This window comes from Chinchilla lanigera, unplaced genomic scaffold (assembly GCF_000276665.1).
Source record: "Chinchilla lanigera isolate Chin_1 unplaced genomic scaffold, ChiLan1.0 scaffold00020, whole genome shotgun sequence".
In the NCBI taxonomy this organism is placed as follows: domain Eukaryota; kingdom Metazoa; phylum Chordata; class Mammalia; order Rodentia; family Chinchillidae; genus Chinchilla; species Chinchilla lanigera.
The window spans coordinates 19,713,654-19,735,110 of record NW_004955421.1 but is presented as its reverse complement, the minus strand read 5'-3'; the positions used below and the strand labels follow the sequence as shown (position 1 = coordinate 19,735,110).

The following is a 21,457-nucleotide window of genomic DNA, read 5'->3' as shown; positions in this document are numbered from 1 at the left end:
TTTTTCTTTTGTTCCTCCTTTCTTTCTTTAGAGCTTTGGCAAATGAATAGTATCGGAAAATCCTCTCACACAATAGCTCAGGCAATATAGAGTTAAAGCACTGCTTGAGTTGTTGAAGACTTACGGGCAGATATTAGAATTCACAATCGCTGTAATAGAAGGTAATGTCACTTTAAGACATGTGGTACTTTGGAGCGGAGGGGTGTATTGAAACAGACTCCTGCTACTTACAGCACCGTATAGCAGCCCAGCTCTTACATTTCCCTGCCTAACTCTGCCGCGAAGGCACGGGAGTGGGGATGGTCCATTGGTGACTATAAACTGATTCTCTTCAGGAAGCTGTGCGTTATCTCACCATCACTTCAAAGGTCTCGTCAGGCAGAGGTGACGCCAGGAGATGATTTAAAGGTGAAAATGACAAGGTTTCCACCCCTCAAACGTTGGCTCCTTTTCTGACAATACGGTCTGAATGAACCTGATGTCTTCTTTACAGTGGAAATAAGATCGCCGGAACAAAAATATTTTTTTTTTTATTCCTGATAAAGAAGATTGTTGGGAAGCTCTTTCTTTAAAATCTCAAAACTGTGCCATAGATGGATTTTAAAAAGTGTTAGATCTTTCCAATGAACACGAATAGAGTACTCTGCTCTTGGCTGGATTTTTCAGGTAAGAAGCCTCTTTAAAGATTTAAGATCCAGAAAGCAGATTTGAAACATACTCAGCCCTATTTAGAGAACTGTTCAAGGCTGGATATATTATTTTGGGAAAAACATTTATTGATACCACCTCTCTGTAAAGAGAGCAGGGAGAGCGATATGCAGGAGGCTTGGAAGTAATGCTGAGAATTAAAGAAAGTTAAATGTGAAGAGAAAAAAAAAGGAAAATGTAAATGTCAAGCCACAGTAACCTTTTTGAGGGCTAAGATCTATGTGGGTAAAGAAACAAGCAAAAGAAAGCAGAGTCATTGGATAGCAGTTAAGTTTTCATTGTGGTAGAATTCTTTCAAGTTTTGATGAATTCCTAGTGCATTTTAGCGGTGATTCTCATGCAGGAAATGCATGCCAGCCACCTCTGTTTTGTCTTTCTGTAATTTGCAGGGTATTCTGAAAAGGTCCTTAAATGCATTCATGGTAGGAGTCACAGGAGGGCTGTTACTATTTTTCCTCTATGGAGGAGAATGCATTTATGTTATCCTGATAGTTCTGAAAACAATGAGGCAGTCTGCTGTGTACAAAAGTAAACAGTGGGCAGTGAAAGTAATTAGAACATGAGTGGTCCATCCGAATCTCAGAGAGGGTACCAACGGCACCAAGCTGTTGAAAATAACGTTTTCCTACTTTGCACTTAATTATGATTGTCACCATTTACCTATTATAATCTGAAAACCTTCTATCTCACTTCTAAAACCCACAAATTACCCTGTATCATGTGCACAAATATATCCGTATAATGTGCACTTTTGTTTTCTGAACATCACAGGTTTTTTAACAGTGCCAATTTCGAATAAAGAAAGAGGCCACCCTGGGAGGTCAGTAGCACATTTTCAATGTATAGTTGCAATTCCTAAAGGGTATCATTTCGCAGTGGAAAGGAAAACAAGGAACAATCTTGGTTCCGCAGCCCTCTTTACTCAAGAGAAAAGCATATAGTTAGTTGGATTCTTGTGTAGAAAATGCTTCCAATCACTGGCTGAGTAAGGAAGAAGCTTTTAGTTTGATTAATTTGGCAAAATGAAATGCAGCATAAGGTGTTGCTGGAGAAATTGGACAATATGTAGCGTAGTTGAGCCTCTGTAGCTCCTAAGATTCTCATAGGTACAGATAACAGTGTCAAAGTTTCTCAGCGCCTGAGAAAAGGTATATGTTCATCCATAAATATATACACCACCTGTGTATACATATTCATCACTTCTACACAGCAAATGCCACAATGGAAACTTAGGAGACAAAGCACTCTTGTAAAGGACAGCTTGCTTCAGGATAGATGCATAGATCCTGCACCTGAAACTGATTCTGGCTGAAGACAGTTCCTTCTGATTTTAAATCCAGCCAGAAAGATAGGCTCTATTGGATGACAACATGACTCTGAGAAATGATTACTTAGTTTAGAAGACAGCATTGCAATTAAAAATTCATGACTGTAGAATTAAAAAAAAAAAAACCCACTTTCTCCTTCCAGGCTTATGTCAGACTTGCAATGAAGTTAGAATGAACCCAAATCTGCAGCGTTTCAGTTCCTGGGATAACTATAGTTTTCAGATCATTGTGTAAAATCATATTTTTAGTTGGCGTGCGTGCTACTAACTTCCTAGTTAACAGAAACTTTTTGCATTTTGGCAATCCGTGGAGTTTTATTTTGCTGAATTTTTTTTTAAAAATGCATTTATAATCTCCTGGAAAGGATTTTCCCTCACTTCCTGGCATGACCTCTGCTAGATCATTATTTCTCACCAGCCAAGTAGCAAAGGAATATGACGTCTGAGACCTCCCTTCCCTCATCAGTGGCGCTGACTGAGCTGGGGGTTTGAAATCAGGGGTGACCTTTTGTGTCTCATGTTCTCTTTAGAGAATGGCAATGGTCTCTGCGATGTCCTGGGTGCTGTACTTGTGGATAAGTGCTTGTGCAGTGCTGCTCTGTCATGGGTCCCTTCAGCACACCTTCCAACAGCACCACCTGCACAGACCAGGTAAGTCGGGGGCTGGCTCCCCGCAGCCTCCCCCACATCCACATTCACCCTGTCTCCTTAACAGATGGTTGAATGTAAGTGACAGAAAGTGCTATGGTGTGGGCAGCTTGCCTCGGAGTTTCAAGACATATTATTGGCTGGGTACTCCGGGGCAGGAGAGTATACCAAAATGCCTTGGAGGTCTTTCTATTTATTTCTCGAAAAACTGGGTTTCTCTAAAGGACCCCTCCACACACCTCCATAAATAGAAGTCCTTTGTTGTTTTTCCATGCTTTGGCCAATAGCACCACACTGTGTAAAAGGTGGCAGATAACTTTCAAGACTTGAGCATTGGGGCGGGGGGTCATGTAATCTCGGCATGTCTACTCCTGGAGTTTTCTCACCTAGAGCAGGTACTGTAACGTCAGTCTCTGTGAGGCTAAGGACTCTGCAGATGTTAGTCTTCAAACTAACTTTAGAAGGAAGTTGTCAATGAAAGAAATTCAAAAGTGACTTACTATTGCTTGTGTGGTTTAATTGGCCTCCTTTCCTCTCTACTTTCTGTCCTTCTAGCGTGTTCAGTGGCTTTTTCTTTTGTCTCTCTGGCTCGTTCTCTTTTGAAATTCTTTTTTGTTTTTCTTCTCCCTTTTGGCAGTTTCAGGAACAAATTTCTCCTCCACAGACTTTTTTGCTTTTTCCGCATAGAATTTTTAGTCCTGGGTTCGTTCTGCGTTCGTCGCCTGCCTGTTTAAAGCATGTTTCTGACCCTCCCCTGGCCTCCAGTCCTCTTCTTCCTGTCCCTCCCAGCTCCATTGTGCTTGCCTTCCCGGGAGTTCCCTTTAGCTTGGGTCCTGCGTCCTTTCACTCCGTCCCCTCCCGCCGGCCCGCCCCGCTCCTGGTGGTCAGGTCGGGCCTCTGGGGACCAGTTGCGCGCCCAGTTCCCGAAGATCCTCCGTTCGGAGCGCTCCGGCCCTCCAGCCCCGCCGCAGATCCCTCGCTCCCCTGCCGGTATCCACCCTGCTTCCTCCTGCTGCGGGCCCAGGGTCCACGCCTTCTCTCCCCGGCTCCAGGGCAGGGCCGAATACCCGCCCCGGGCTCCGAGGCACCACCCTGGGAGCCGGCTCCAGGGTCCTCGCGCTGCCTCCAGGGCGCAGCTTCCAGGCTGGGCGAGGCTCGGCGAGCGCGCCGCACCGGTCCCTTCGCGCGCTGCAGGCGAGCGCGGGCCGGCGGGGCTGGGGAGCCGGGTGCGGGCGGCCTGTGCGGGGGCCCCGGCCACCTTCCTTCCCCTGCCCGGGGTCAGGGAACGAAGGCCAGGGGGCGCGGGTGCCCCTGCAGGTGGGCATGGAAACCGCGCTGTCTCTGCCGCCCACTCGTATTTCTGTGTCCTGTGTCCAGAGCCTGGCGCGGGGGAGGGAATGCAAACGTGGATGTGGGGTTCCCTGTGTCCCCGCTTTACCTCCGGTACTTAATCACTGATTTGTTCACCAAGAACTGTTCTGACAGTCTTACAGATACTGCGGGAGGTCTGCCTTCCTTGTGTATCCCAACAGTAAGAATTCCTGATAGAAACCCTACTAACTCCGGTGGTTTAGACACTGTTCTTAGGGTGAACTCACGAGTTAAGTTCCTACGGAAGTGAGGGTAATGCCTAACCCCTTCGCCCGGGAAGAAGTTCCGAGGGGCTGGTTAACTTCACTGAGGCAGCAAAGCCAGTAGCTGCCCTTGGAAGTCCAGGGGGCCTGATTTCACCTCCAGCGCTGTGTCCAAGGGAGGGGAAAATGACCAGGCCCAGTGTCCTCTCTGAGGAGGTGAATCAGATAATATTCATGTAATTTGCGAAAACTTTCAAATTATGGAATGCCTGGAGCAGCAAACCCATTCTGAGAGGAGACAGAGGCAGAGCTGGAGAGGACAGCAGAGTTCAGGGCTGGCCCGTCACCTGAGATGACACGACCTTGGCCCGGGGGCTTTTCTTCTGGGAGCTGGTTTCTCTGCCTGGAGATGTGCTGGGGATTAAATAAATGAACTTTCAAGAAAGTGTTTGCAAACTGTAAAGTTCTTCATCAATGTCAGGAATCACTGATGTCCCACTTAATGGATGACAACCTGCAAGACAGATGTTGAGTTAGTCTTCCCTTAATCTACACAGCTAGGACGGGACACTGCTTTCTGTCTTTCCTTTGTTGTTGTTGTTGAGTTAAACCAGGTATATATGCCTAGAACATACCACCGGATGCTCTGTCTTATTTTATCTTCTGTGTGTGTAATCCTAAAGTAGACACACTTCAGTTTGCAAAAGCTTTCTCGTAGATTATCTCTACTAACCAGTGAGTGTGCTCTTTTTTGGTGGGAGGTTACGGCTGTTTTGGGTAATAAATAAACGTGTCTTCCTAGAGATTATTATTAAGATATCATACTTTTAAACCCAGACTCATATTGCGTTCTGACGGGAAATTAAATGCTATGTTTATTTTTTCAGTTGTCTGTCTTAGAATTTACTGATTACTAACAGAGGCATAGTCAGACTGTACGTTGGATACCCCAACAAACTGTAGCATTGAAATCAATTTCAGCCACAAGTGCTTACATGCTTGAGAACCGTCTTTGCTTCACTGCTGAAAAGAAGAAACTATAAATATTCCTTTTAAGATGCAAAGAGATTAAAATGATATTAAACTGAAAGTCCAGTGGTTCAGGGTAATAGAGTTATTCAACTTTCTTGATTTGGGGGGACAATAACTGCAGAGATTAAAGTGATAGATCTTGGTCATAGCAATATTCTTGATTATTTCAGCCAGACTCTAATTCAATCTTCTGTTTTGATTTTAGGGGTGAGACTATGCCTTTTTTGATGAGAGCTGTGACGTTTTTCTTTGTGGGTCTTAAATCTTCCGGGACACTAATGAAATGTGTATGAAAACAAGAGAGAAATCAGGGCCAGTTATCTGTGACAATCCACCCCTAAATGAGCAAATAAATAAATAAATAGCTGGATAAATGAGCAAAAAGGAAAAAACATAATCTCATTTTCTCAGATCGGTTAAAACAAGTGACATGATGAAAAAAAATGAGACACCAGCAGACCCTGAGCTTTGCTACATTTGCCTAAGCTTGAAAAATCGCCCCTTTCATAAAGCAAGAGCAAGCAGACTCGGTGCGCATACCAAGTATCCAGGAAATGTGCAAAATAACAAATCTTTCACTCAGGGACGAGTGGGGGAGTGAAGGTTTTATAGTTGCCCTCACCTGCCTAGGAATGGCCGCCCTTCCCCCTCCCACCAGCCCCTTCCAGGCAGCTCCCCGTCCCCTCTGGAGTAAGATTGACGGTGCTCCAATTGCGAGCAGCCAATTTCAGTCTTTCAAGAAATAATCCACTACGCTGACAGATGAGTGGAATTTGACGCTATGTTCCCCTCCTTCAGACTGGGCTGCACTTAGATGGCACCAGCCAGTCAGGGTCTGTTAGGGGAAACAGAGATTTGGGCCAATTTCTGCTGTCGTACATGAGGTGGGACAGTGCTTTTGTGAGGCCATGAATTTGTGATCTGTCTTCTCAATGCAGTGAGTTTCTACACAAACAGAATGAAAATATGTTCACTAGAAAATGGACTGGTTTTAATGTATTCGCCTGCAGTCTCTAAGTACTTCCTATTTTTCATATTTATAGTATTAGGAATGCACCATTTATTTTCAGTTACTCACTAGTTAAGGAAGATTAAAATAGTCAATCAAATGAAAGTGAATTTTAACATTACATAAATGAGTGAAATGTACTACGGATTAGCAGATACGTAATTTCAATAATTTAGTATTTAGCTAGATCAAGTTTTTATTTGGGGAATGATGTAGGAAGTTACCATAACAACTTGAAGAATGTCTGTTCCTCTTCCTCTTTTTTATTTTTTTTCATTCTAAAGCCATAGGAAGGACACTTAATTTAAAAAAGACAGACTGAACAATGAAAGCCCAAAAGTGGTGTTCTTATTGTTTCAGGTAATTAAAATAGCTTCCAATCTTTAGAACTACCAGTATTTGTGCACAGGGAAGAAAGGATGATATTGCTAAATGTAACTTTTGATTGGAGTTGCTTCTCTTTATGGATATATAAATTATGACAAGAGTTTTAATGGTTACTTAATTTTGGTTGTGTGGGTTGATGTGTGCAGGGTGTCCTTGAAACTTAATAAAATATGGATTATCTCAAAATTCTTTAGCAAGAGAAGAATCCTCGGGATTCTTTAGTAATTTAAAATTACACAGATAAATTACATGAGATAAGGAGTTATAAGTATCTAATGAATCATTTATTCTTCAGTCACTGTTATTTTATTGACGGGGGTGTATGAAAATGATATATAAAAAGATTACTCTGAATAGAATTGTCTATATAATTTATACTTGACAAGATTTAAAGCTATATTAAGCAAACTATGTATGTTAGAAGTATTCATTTATGACTTCATTATTATAGACCGAACATCACCATCCATTGTAAAGTGTGGTATTTTTTGTTAAATTACTCAGAAACATTCTTACATGCCTTACATTTATTTTTACCTTGCCATTCAACACTACCTTTATAGAAAACTACTTAAAGAATATGCCTCAGAATACCAAGATACACTGCAGTAAAGGGTTGTTTTATACTCTTAATATAAAAGAAATAGTGTGTACAACAGTGTTCACATATTGGGTTTTTAACAATTCCTACCCAAGCAAGGTTGCTAAGCGTAGTGAATTGGTCTAAAGATTAGAGCAGACAGGTTGTTATTTCATGTAAACTGGTGCTAGTAATAATCCATTGATCATCTGATTGATGATATTGACCTCATCCTAAAGTCAGAGTGCAACTATGGACATATGAGAAAGCCTAAAATATCAAAACAAAGTAGGGATGAAAATAAATTTCTCCCATCAGCCCATGAATTTTTAAGAAAATGGTTAAAATACTACATTAAGTGAGTACTGATTGAGCTTAAGCCTATGGCTTCAATTAATTCATAGTTGGAAACAGTGTTATATCACACTACAAACAAAAATATTTGGAAGTGGCACACATGACATTGATTTTTAACTTGTAGTTTCTTTAAGTTTAAAATGCTGATTTGAACTTTTCTAGGAAAACTGTTTCAAGTTGAAACCCTGCTTCCAAAATCTCAGCTTTTGAGGATATCAAAATTGTGCCATTTTCAAAAATAATTTCACAGTGACTCTCAAACTATAAAATGGGCACATTTTAACACACAGTTCCATTTCTAGATACTTTAAGTAGGAAAATTATTGGAAAATGAGAAAAGATTTATATATGTTAAGGTATAGTCATTGCAACAATGGTTTTAATGTCAAAAAATAAGGTAAGAGCATCATCTCCATCAACATGGAATTGGTGAAATAAATCACAGTACAACTCCTCTCTGTAGGATTCAGTGCAGCCATAACCAACGATGAGATATGTTTACGTGTGCTCGTGTAGAGAGATGTCCAAGATATACTATGAGTGAAGAAAACAAAGGGCAGAATACTCTGCTTCAAATTTATTTTTTGAGAAGAATGTCATATTTGCACATGTACAAAAAAATGTCAAAAAGAATATAAACATCCTTTAGAAAATACTAGTTAAATCTAGTGGAAGGTTTGGAATGACCTAGACTTATTAATTACTATAATTCGGTATTTTTTACTTACCCTTGCTCTGTTTTTTGAAAAGCTTAAAATATTAGCTGTAGAATTTCAATTAGAAAATTAGAAACCTATCAGTGTTTTCAGATGAAGAAAAAAAGAGAGAATATAGGGTAAAAAATATCATAAGGTCCTCTTCCTTCTTAGCGCCTTAATGTAATAAAACATCTAGACCAGCGTTTCTTAAATTATACTTCAAAAAACTCTCCCCTCAAGATTCTTCTTAGGAAAATATGTTGATTAGTGGGGAAGCACGGCTGTGTGATATGTTTGCTTTTGGAACTTTGCAGTGACTGTAAATGTATGAAGGTTCTGGAAAGATTTGCAGATGAGAAACTTGATTTGATTTAACTAAAATTTTTCAAAGATTTTTTTAAATTCAGGCAACATCTGCAGTATCTATTCATATTACGTGCATTAAGAACCATGAGACAAAAGAATGTGGAATCCTGTGACATTCACCCTTTAATTTCTCACTATTACTAAGGAATTTGACGTATAGTAGGTGCTCAGAAAACACTTGTTAAATTATTGAGGAGAGAAAAAATATTCAATGGAATCTGATACTTTTCTTTAGGTATTACTATTTGTGTGTGAATCTTTAGGTGTATATTAATGTTTAGATATGTGAACATAAGGGTGTATAGGTATTTGTGTGTGTGTGTGTGTGTGTGCGTGCATGTGTGTGAGTTTACAATTTGGAGACTTCTCAAATGGAGAGTGATATCAACATTAAATGATCAGTGTATCATGCATTTATGGATATATATATATATATTTGTGACTGTACTCAATATCTGATGAAAATATTCATCAAAATAATCCAAACAGTTGTTATAGTTTAAAAAATATACTTATGGGTACATAATATACATAGGGAACATATTTATAAAAGTTCTGTAAGAGTTTTTAGTTGCAATATGGGCCACCTCGATGATAGATTTCAAAGCTATCACAGGGGTGATCCTGAAGGACTGAAGAGGAAAGTTCACTCAGCAATAGGAAAAGGCCTTTTGCATCCAAATCTTTTGATACCAAGAGGAAAATTCATTTCATCTTCATAACAGGGAAGACATAGCACCAGATGAGCAACTTTTTCTTTTTTAGGAGAAGGAAAGATGAATTATTTTCGTGTATGTAAACTAATTGAATCCTCCAAAGATAGTGTCCTCAAAGCATGTAGAGAATTCTCTTGGCTCATTATTTCTTCTTACTTCCCCAACATGGTGTTACCAGAGATTTTTCTGTTAGGAGACGCACTGAATGCTGAGTGATCAGCCTAGTCATTAAGTGGGTGCACCCTTTACGGAGAAGGGGCTCCACCAGGCTTACCCTGTGTCCAGAAGCACAGAACACCTTCACCCCCAGGTGTGGCCACTGTTCTACTAATAGCACTACCTGCTGCATTTACCTTACCACACGCTTCCTAGACTTGCTCTCGCAGAGTGCCTCCACGTCACTCAGTAATAAGCTCAAGTTAACTGAGTCTACAGACATCTGTGGGTTTTTTCTTATCTCCCTTGTGCGGGTGGAGAATGGACAGATTGAATTGAATGCTTTACAGTGAATACAGAATGTCAGCTCCTGCGTTTAGATGAATCACCACACGGTGCTGCTGGGAAGTGATACAATGCTCCTGAAATTAGCCATGTGTCCTGGATTAGGGTCAGGAGGCCCGCAGCGCCTACTTCCCACTGAAAAATGTTGGGTAGAGATTCAGTAAACATTTGCGTACCAACTTGACTTTAGCTGTGCAAGAACTGTATATCCTGTAAAATTCAACTGTGGGTGGGAAAGGAGCATATTATGCCTTTTTATAACGTCAGAGATACTGATGGATGAGCACCAGAGTAGAAGTCAGAACCTGCATCTTTCAGGCTCTCACCTAAATTAGCAAACTGCAAGGATCCAGATAAGATGTGGAAAGAAATCAGTGATGTTCTTATTGGCCCTTAGCTTCAAGAAGATGATCTGTGTATTCCATCAGCCATGATGTATATTCTGCCAAATAATGAAGCTTTAAATGTCCAGATAACTGATTTATTCATTTTATCTATTTAATACAGCATAATTCAGTACAAAAATTACCTCTGAATACTTCATGAAACCTTTTGCTGAAACTATTTAAAAACTCTCTGGTAGGCAAGGCGAGACTCATGTGGTAATCAAAATATATTGAGCCAGCTTAGGGGGCATTAGGAATTGCTGTAGGCTGTGGCAACCAAACGCATGCACAGTACATATCTAGAGGGGACAGTATATCCTTAGCTTTACCTGAGATGGGCTCAGTGTGAGTAGATCATCTAATACCTCAAACCAGAAACTTGGGCTGGGGATTTAGCTCAGCGGCAAAGCGCCTGCCTGGCAAGCGCAAGGTCGTGAGTTCGGTTCCCGGTACCAGAGAAAAACCAAAAAAAAAAAAAAAAAGAAAACCAGAAACTTGAATGGTACATAGACTTTCCACACCTTGCAAAAGTCAGGTGAGGGCAATTAAAACCTGGCTTTGTGCTATATCTCACCCATAGATGCTCTGTGCACAACCCCCCTAGAGATTATCTCCAGCTCCAGCATTTTATGATTCCTAATGAATTTATCAAATAGCTTTACACAAGCAGCATGGGAAGCGGGTAAGTGTAGGGAAGCCCAAAGAGGACAATCTAGGAACCTCTATGTTGGCCTGCTTGAAATTACAATCAAACTTTAGTCTTAGCCTAAGTTAAGGCAAACAGGCTACACTACTGTGAATCAGAGCCTCGTATGTGTTGCCGAATTGTATCACTAAGACTCCAGTAAACACAGAAATTTTATATAATGAAGCTGGTGTTCTAATCAGAGACCTCATTTGAATTTCTGCTAAAAATCAATTAATTTTCTTTTAGATTAAGGTTCGAGAGAAATAGTAATCAGTAAATGTAATAAAACAGAGAAGTATCAGGCAACACGGTGATGCCTATATAAAACCCCTAATTTAATACTTTATTAAAGTTCACACAATCTAGTTTGCAGCCCACTAGTGGGTTATAAATATATCTTGAAACCCGAGAGTTTTTTGTTTCTTTTTTTTTTCTTTTAGGCAAATGATTTGAGATTTCACGTGCATCCATTTTACATAAGAATAAAAGCCACTTGTTAGTAAACTAAGTTATCATCTCACTAGAAATGACATCTAACTAAGGTTTTCTGAGCTTTCTTAATTGAGTATTCTACTAAGAAAATTGGCTGCCAGCTCTTGGAAACATTGCAAAGTTCTGCATGCAAATAATTAGAATTCATCCAATTTTAGGAAGGATAATTTGTTATCAGTGTATCGCGAGTGTTGTCTTAAGTTTTTAGTGATTTTAAATTGCTGTGGTTCTTGCTTTTTAATTATAAATTAGTGTTGGTTTAGTTTCCTCATTATCAGTGAAGTTTTCTGTGGGGTGTTTAGTTAACCATATAGTATGAATGACATATTTACATATTTTATATTTTAGAGTTTCTAGACTGTGAGTCATTACTGCGTTGCAGTTCAGAAATGGTTCATCTATATTCTTATTGCTAAAACATGGATAATAGTTACCTTAAAATTTGCTTATATGTGACATTTATATATGACTTTTTAAATATGGACTATAAACATCTGTGACTTATTCTGATGATATGTAATGTTTTTCTTTTATTTTTATGTCCATAAAATTTGTTACATAATATAAGATTAATGGGTTCATCTTATTTTATAAAAGTAATTAGTGATTTAAAAATGCTTCTTCCAAGAATTCATCACCTCAGAATTTTTCTAGTGGAAAGGAGAAACAAATAACAATTGGATTATTTTACTTCTTCATTGTGCTATGGCCAGGAGAGTTTGAGTGCCACTTTCGTAAAAAACAAAAAAATTGTACTTCGATGTCAGCCTTCATAGAACTTTGAATTAAAAAAAATAAATGTTGCTGTAAAAAATAAATGCATAAAGCCTTTTTATGAAATAGGATGATAAAAAACATGAGAACATGCTATGCAGAAGCTCCACAGATGTGGTTTTATTAAATTCAATTGGTTTGGTCGCTTCTTACACCTGTTCAGCTGCTGAAATTGCAAGACACTGTGTTCTGGAGAGGTGCTTGGGAATCGGGGTCACTGGGTGAACATTAACATGGGAACATTTTTGACAGCTGCTCCCAGGGTAGTTTAGAAGGAAGAAAAAATTGATGATGTTCATGTTGCCAGTTTCCAGCCTTCTGTCTATCACAGGCCTACATAATCAATAACAGCGCTTTTCCTGCAGAGCCTGGATGTGGTTTCAGAAACTTTTTCAGTCCTTCTCTAGGTACTGCCTGTCAGTTCATTGACACTGGTGTGCAAGTGGAGAGTATAACCAACGACCCTGCAGTTAACAGGCTAACCATTTCCAGAGTTGCTTTTCTTTCAAAAAAAATTAAACATAAACTGTCCATGCCACAACAGTACTCTTTTCATTAAAAAAAAAGAACTAAACTGTGAGTAAATTTAAAGAGCCATTCATGTTTAGTAGGTACTACTACTTATGACAGCACTGTTCAGACAGTTCTATTGACTTTTGACAGTTACACAATTTTCTTTGTATTACCTCCAGAAAGACTGGGCGCCTCTCTCTATTCTTGTCTAACTGTGTCTGAGACACACACCTGCCGGTGATACGGGTTCTACCTGAACAGTGGCTGCACAATCAAGGAGGAAGCCATTCATTCTCAGGGAGAAGACTGAGAAAGCCCTGCGGGGTGATTTTGTGTTGGGTTTTGAAGAGCTGCCTGGTAGGAAAAGATCAAGGATGGCCTATTCACCCTGAACTAACACACGTACAGACTTGGTGATGGTTACAAGGATACAGGGGCATTGACCCTGGAAGACAGGAGGTTCTGCCCCTTGTAAAAAGCATCTGTATATCCAAATTATAGGGACAGCAAGAGTCCCCCACATTCCCTCCCCAGTTACTGTTCTGCATTCTAAAGGCTGTCTTGATGTACACTGGTGATCATAGATGGAGAATTAGGCAAGAACCCCAGTGTCACAGTGAGAAGCAAGGCAGCCAATCAGCAAAGTTGCAGGAATTGTACACTGGCCAGACCTTCTGAGCCCTGTGAGGCCTTTTGGACTTTTGTGCAAATCTTCTCTTTGCCCAGTAAAAGGCAAAATGCATCACTGTGTCAAGTCAAGTGTCTGTTTATTAAAGAAAGCAGCATGTCTCTAACTCAAAGCCGTAGGAGAATAATTTTTAACATAGAACAAATTTAATGCTTAAATTCAACAAATGCTGATTGACCACCTATTAGATGCAAAGAATTACACTTTCTGAGTAGTCATAGAAGGGATAGTTTGTTGTAATCACTGTTTTAATGCTGAGTTCCTCACCAGATCTGGGAGGCTAGTATACCTGATAGTCCGGCTGGTGCACAGGGAGGACAAATGAGCACTTGATGCATGAATGACCGACTGACTGACTGAATGACTGAATGAATGATCCTAAACAGTGCATGCTTTTCTTATTCCCCATAATAACCTTTTGAGGTAGCAAAGTTTTCCAATTTACCAATGAAGACATAAAGAACATGTACAATAATAAGTTCATTGATTTGTCCAGGGTCATCTAGCTTGAGAGCAAGCTAGAGATTTTTCCAGCCTTTGACTATGGCTCGTTCTACTGAAAGCCTGCTATGTGCAGGCCCCCGTGTATGATGTTTCTCAGGCTACAGCATGACATTTGATCTGGCATGGGGCATTGTAGAAGAGAAGTTGCTCATGGCCTGGTGACTGAGAAGCACTAAGAGACTCCAGCAGGAACTGGAGAGGGTGATAAACCCCACCCAGACCACACCCCCAGTGACCTGCATCTTCTACCAGACTGTACTCCTAACAGCAAGTCAGCGATAAGCCTCAGAATCCAGTCACCTGCTAACAGCCCTGTCTATAAATGAATGAGGTTCTTGGGGGTCATCTGGATATAAACCACAATACCCATCTCTAACCGAGTACTGCCTCCTAGCAGCACACACAACTGCTAAACTATGAATGGATGAATCCACTCACGTGTACAGTGCCCCCGTGATCCAATCACATTCTAAACATCTGAGGCTTTGAGGAGCCACCCGGAATCTCAACAACAACAGGCATTTTGCTGGGTGTATTTCGCGGGGTGGTTGTGAGTACTGAGGCCGAGGGATACCAGAGTCTTTATTCTGCTCTGCAGACAGGCCTGGCTGAAAATACACTTTCATTCCTTTTCGACTGGGCAGCCCCTCGTTTACAAATACTTTTTATAGGGCTATTGTTTTCCAATAATTTTTTTTTCTTCAGAATTTGGAGACTCTTTTTTGCTCCACGCAGGGTAACAGCAGCATAAGACAAATCTGCATTTATTAGACTTTGTGTTCATGTAGATTTCCTGTTACACTTAAAAACGAAGTTATAAATCATTCACACTGGGAAGGAGTTCTCTCCAACTACAATTTAACTTTTCTGATAAGATTTTTTGGCATTTATCACTTGGAGACTTTATAAATTATGCAGAATATTGTAAAGTGGGCTGACCTTTCTGGTAAGTGATTTGATCATTTGCAGCAGTGCTTTTTGCTAAAATATTGAATTTGCTGTCTTTCAAATAAAACTTGCTAGACTTGTAACCCAATAACAGGTAGAAATTGCTTATACAATCAGACTAGAGATCTTCCTTTCCAGTTCCTGTCATCATCAAAATAAATATCTTCTTTGGTTCTAAAAATATCCCCACAAGTAGTGATGGCAAGTTCGTGACATACAGTCCATCCTCGCTATTGCAGACATTGCTAATCAATCATGGCATGTTTTATGTGAACCCAAGTTCAACCTCTCGATCCTTCCAACTCTAATGCTCCAGTCACTGAGTTATTAAAGGAGACAGGAATGATTCCAGAAACAATCACAGCAACCATCCCCACAACAATCATCCAGCGCCTGCTATGCACACATGACTTGCTTGCTCAGTATTGAAATGATATTCCTAATCTAGGCTACTTTTTCATACAATTCACTTGTAAATTTGCTATACGATTCATTGAAAATAATGATTTAAATGATGACACAAGATAATATATGTTATGTACCTAGTCTGATTCCTAAAATAAGGTAGGTATTAGATAAGAGTACCATCTACTTACATCCTTGGGGATCAGTTTAAAGAGTTGATTGAATGCAGGTCTTTTACCTAACCTTACCAGCACTGCTGCCAGTAACTTGGCTTAAGGGATTACTAGGAAAAGGGAAAGAGCAGTGTACCAGACAAACCAGAAATTCACATCCCATCTCTACCATTATTACACTTCTTTGCTGCTAGAGTAAGTCAATGTAACTGTACATGCCTCACTCACTGAGCAGTGGTCCCTGTTTAAAAATCCTACTATGCACACTGGGGTAGGAAATAGACTCTGTGTTCTGTATGATGCAGTAGGTGCTCAGTACATGATATTTTAATGCATTGTTTTATAAATATATGAATGTCAGAGCAAAAATAGGATAGACTGCTTAATACTCTCATAGTCATAATATTTTATTGTGTAAAATAGACACATACAGAAATTTTACAACTTGAACTTATTCTCTTGTGATCACATCTATGTCTTCTGATAATAAAACCCATGTACTTAGTCGAGGAAAAAGATTTCATGTTTAATATCTATTCTGAGAATCATAATAGTTGGCTATGAATTCTAAGTCAGTATGAAGAGGTCAATATCCACAATGTTCTTTCTCCAACAGCATGTTTTATATGCAATTTTGTATTACTAAAGGTGTTTTATTCAAGCAATTTGGTGGTGTCTGTGTGATGCCAAATAATAGGGATTTTGGCTAATTAATTTAAAGAACTGGCCAATAACTCATTCAATGGAAACAGTACAAATATCAGCCTGGCTGTTTTCTGACTCTCAGGTGGGAATATAACTCTACTGTAATGCTGTTAAGACAGCATGAAATCTTACATCAGATAGTTGCACACTTACATCTCATACACTTCGAGTGTGTTTATTTCTTTTTATTATTTTTTCAAGTGCTGGAGATGAACACAGAGCCTTACAAATGCTAATACATGCTCTATCACTGCTATACCTCCAGCCTTTTTTTTTGTTGTTGTTGTTAATTTTGTTGTTTTTAAAATCTATCTCTTCTTTGTTATAGGACCCAACTACTAAAAGGAGACACCCTGGGGTCTGCAGATAAATAAATGTTTTCTAAGTGTCTGGGCAACTCATCCCAGCCTGCCACTTATGTTTTTTCAGCTAACACTTCTACATTTTCTATTCCAAGTAGAAAATAATATCTTCATATCTTAAGAATTGTCTATGCAACATGGTGTCTAATGTTTTGAGCTTAAATAGAATGAAAAAAAAAATCAAAAAGAGGTGTCAGTGGTTTGTTCTTCCTGTTTAACACTCTAGAGATTTTGATCTAGCATAAGGGAATAACCTGCACACTTAAAAACAGTAGATGAAAGGCATTATAAGATGATGATAAATTTGCAATTAATGTTTCAGAGTTTCCTAAGAACCATACCCAACAGGCACTAGCTCACTATTAAAGAGGTCAAAAGCTCTCTGGATGCCCTGCTGACTTCTTTGATAAAACTTTATTATCTCTTTTTTACTGTCCTCGTTACCACACTTCAAAAATGCTCTTAAGTATTTCTGGCAAGCAGAACATCTGAGTAATTTTACAGTAGTGTAAAGGATTTATTAATTATAATCTTTTCATGAGTCTATTTATATTCAATCGTGACATTAATAGGTTGCCAAAACAAACTAGAGTTAATTGTGTTTAATTAAATTGTTGAAAACAAGTAAGGGTAGTTTATGATTATTGTAAGCAGAAAGCCCTACTGATGTACTTGTTTATGTGAGTAAGATCTGGTGTAAAGATCTTTCTACTAGCTACAGTATTATTCATCAAATGAAAGCAATATAAAAATGCTAATGCAGGGAAGCTGTCATCATAATAGAACATTTGGAAGTGGAAGCTTCCCATAGCATTTGTAATCCTATATCCAGTGTCACATCAATAAAAGGCAGACATCGCTTCATCTTATTATGGCCCTTGGGGAACTACAAGGCCATTCATTCACCCTTTCTGTGGACTGTGAGTGAAGTGTCTAAGATTTGGGTCAAGGATTCCATGAAGAAAACAATGCTTCAAATAGGGCCAGAAGTAGTAAGAGTAGACTGTACTAAGAGTAAAGTACAGAGTTCAGGCAAAAAAAGAATTCTCCATAAAGATATACCCTTCATTTTAGTCAAGAGCCAGAATGTAAGGTACATTAGAAAACTCAGAAGATCCAGGAAAGACATTGCTTTGTTATGGAAAGTTGCATCTACAGGCTTCAAAGACAACAGAAGGCAGACAGAAGCTCACTTTGGAAGAAAAACTATTTACATGTATGTATTTTTTATTTTAAAGAGAATAATAAAAAACAATAAAAATTACACAGAATTTCAAAACAAAATGATAGGAAATTAACAATCGTTGCATATTGTTACTTTCAAAGTAGTTGCTCATATTACCAGATATAGGCATGTAAGATTGAGCAAACAATATAAATACTTACTGTTCCTTTCAGTGACCCAATAGAAATTAGTACTACAATTATCTTAGCTATCTTGTATTTACTGTGTTCCTGGCAGTGTGCTAAGCATTCCATATTGCTTCTTTAATCTCTGTACTTTAACGACCTCTGCTGGGAGGTCGTTAATCTTCTCTTCTTTTTACCAGTGAGGGACATCAGATTCAGGGGGATTAAGTAATTTGCCCAACATAGAATTTTATGGCACAGAAGTAGCTGGGTGATATTTTTCTATTATCCTGGATATTTCTTCTTTTCACTTCTAGAACTGCATCTCCTAGTTGGTAGGCAGCAGAATCAGTTATGGATCAGATGCACCCAGTTATCATGGATTAATGCATGTAAATGCTTTGATGGTAGCAGGAGACAAAGACTCATATGGGTGGATGCTGACTTTTCAGGGAAAAAAATTAATGAAGCTAAGAAAATGATGCTAACAGAGAACATTGCAAATAGAGATTTGAACTAAGGCAGACTGGTTCCAGATCCCCTGCTTTCTAATGACCACACACAAAAGCTCTGCCTCTGCCAGTGCCATTAGTTTGAGTGGAGGGAGACAGTATTATGACGGAAATAGATGTGTGTCAAGACAGAAGAGGCCATGCTAACAGCTCAGCCCCACTCTCAAAGGCTGAAGAACACAAGTGTATTTCCTATTAGTGCTACTGTCTTCTTCCTGAAGTTGGCTGAAGGCTGGGCTATATCTAAAATTTAGAGCAGCATCTAGTTGAAGTAGGTTTGTTCATCAAGGCCAATAAAGAGTTTTGGAGGGTTTATCATCAGCAAATAAATGCCGCAATCTGAAAATATCACAAGTCTCTTTTGCTTACACGTCATTGGCTAGACCAACTCATTGGCTTCCGCTGGCAGGGGACCACAGGGTACAATTTACCATGTTCTCAGGAGGCAGGCAATAAGATACGTGTGGTACACAAGTTTCTTCATGGCCATGATATGACTTAGTGGTTAAGAAATGATGTTTTCTCTGCTACAGTATCCAGCTTAGATACCCAAGTTCAGATATCTTGATTTATTTGTGTATTTGGATGAGGCTCCAGAAACTTCAGTTACTTGTCTATAAGGAAAGAAAAGTGATTGACTAAAGGATGGGTTAATTCAATGGTTGAATCCAAGGCACAACAAGCAGGAACACCTAAAAGAAGCAACTCAGGTATACACTGATAAAAACAGTGATGCCTAAGTGTCCACAGGATTCCTCCCAGGGTCCCATTCATGTTCTTTGCCTATATTGTTATATGTACCTGTACTTTCTATCTAAAGCCTAAGCTGTTCTTCTGTGTATGCATATAGGTGGCTTTTGAATGAATGGATATCCCATGGCCCAACTTCTCCTTTGATTGAATGTGATGCCAACTTTTGGGGCTGTGTGTGCTCCCGTGCTTTTCTCCACTGAGATTCTTTCAAGAGCAAATGCTGAATACTCTCCGTTGCTCACACTCTCTCCTTTCCTTCCTGCACCTTCTCCTTTCGCTGAGTCTAATCTGTGACCTGATTGTGACACTTATTCCACTTGGTAATAAAAGGTCAAAGCATCCAGTACAACACTATCTAGGATGCTGCTGCTTACTTTAGATGGAATTTTACAGCACATACTTAGGAAGTCGGTGACATTTTTCTATTATCCTGGATATTTCTTCTTTTCACTTCTAGAACTGCATCTCCTAGTTGGCAGGCAGCAAAATCAGTTATGGATCAAATGCACCCAGTTGTCATGGATTAATGCATGTAAATGCTTTGATGACAGCAGGAGACAAAGGCTTGTACGGGTGGATGCTGACTTTGGAGGGAAAAAATTAATGAAGCTAGGAAAACAGTGATAGCAGAGAACATTGCAATTTTAGGTGCTAAATGACTTATTTTCAAACCCTAGGAACACGGTAATATTATTCCCTTCCTCCTTCCTTTAATTAAGCGGTCTTATAATGCACAGTGACCTCGGCTGAAGAAAAGTTGTTTTAGGGAGAGTAAGGCTTTCTGACAGATCTTATTTTACAAACAAGGCTTTTCCTTATTAACTTTAAAAAACAGTACTGATCGGTAGAACAGAAAAAGCTGCAGCCCGCCATTCTGAGGATACAGAAAGAGGAGAAAACAGCAGCACTAGTCTGATCTACCAGGGCTTCTATGTGTCACAAATATCATTACCAAGTGCTGTTTTCCTGTGGAGAATGCAGGAAGATGACGTTTACATATCAGAGTTTGTTCTGTGAAATGTGGCTTTATATTTGACCTCCTATCTTGTAGGAGTGGAGTAAGGCTGAGGCAATTATTTTTGTCGACATTTTAAAGGATTCTGTAAACTATCTCCTTGCTACCTACCTACCTACCTACCTACCTACCTACCTACCTACCTATCTATCTATCTACCTACACGCACACACACACACACACACACACACACACTACATCATACATTAAGGTATTTTGCAATCGTATTCATTAGGAAAGAGTTGCAAATTACTTTACCAACCATCTAAACTAAGCTTTCATTGGAGACTTTCAATGGATACTTCATTTGTCTCAAGACATCTCCCGCCAAATGGTTGTTGATTCTCTGGTTGTCTGACCTAGACAAAACTCTTTTAATCACAATATTGATCTGCCCCTGTCCTGAACCACTTCCGTTCATATCTTTTTCATCATGGTGAATAGCAGCTCTGGTCTTTTCCTTCCTCATATCCGTATCTTGGAATTGCCCTAAACTTTCCTCTTGCTCTCAGAGTTCACATTAAATTTATCATTACAGTTATTTTCCCCAAAGTCCACCATGTACCCACTCTTCTTATTTCTTACCACCTCCACAGCTGTTCCCCTGGGACAAACCACTGTTAGTTTCCTCCATAGTGGATAATTCAGAAGCCCTTGCTGGTATCTCTCTTTCGCCTTTGCAGGGGGCTCAGTGGTAAAATTGAAAGTCAGATTTTGTGCCCTTGTTGGTCCAAAACCCTTAATAGGTTCATATTTCTCTCAGGTTAAGAGCCAAAGTCTTTACACTGGATCCTAGACAATATGAGTCCCTCTAACCACAAATTCATTAACAGTGTGACATCTTCTCCTGCTGATCTCTTCTTGGATCACTCCTCTATGTACACCTACCTGCTTTCTGAGCTTTCAAAGACAGACATTTTTGGGTTCACTGCCTCTGGCTCTGGTGGAAATATTTTCCCCACATGTATATCTACATGATGCATGTTCTCACCTCCTTCACGTTTCAAACCCAAAAGGTACAATAGATACTGTGAAAGATAAAGAAATTGCTTAAAGAGAAGGAACAACTGGGATGAGGGAAAGGAGAAAAAGAAAGAAAGAGGGAAGGAAAAAAATATATATGAAGGATAGTTGGGATAATTGTACTGCTGATGTTTATTGGTTTATTGAAAGGAACAGTTAGTTAATGCTTAAATTTTTTTCTTGACCAATTTTGCATGTTTACATCTGGTAATCTGAGCAACTAATTTGAAGACAACAATATGCAATATAACAACCATTGGTGA

The 21,457-nt window shown here is 39.4% G+C and overlaps 1 protein-coding gene across 2 annotated transcripts in view; it reads left to right on the top strand.

Moving 5' to 3' along the window:
* Positions 1-207: 207 nt before the first annotated feature.
* Positions 208-21,457, top strand: part of Fam19a1 (family with sequence similarity 19 (chemokine (C-C motif)-like), member A1) — a 485,469-nt gene continuing 464,219 nt past the window's right edge. For both annotated transcript variants that reach the window (XM_005383818.2, XM_005383817.2), the window contains exons 1-2: positions 208-666; positions 2,566-2,686. In XM_005383818.2, coding sequence (XP_005383875.1) covers positions 2,569-2,686 — 118 coding nt within the window. In that variant the 5' untranslated portion in view covers positions 208-666; positions 2,566-2,568. The remainder of the gene's footprint in view (positions 667-2,565; positions 2,687-21,457) is intronic.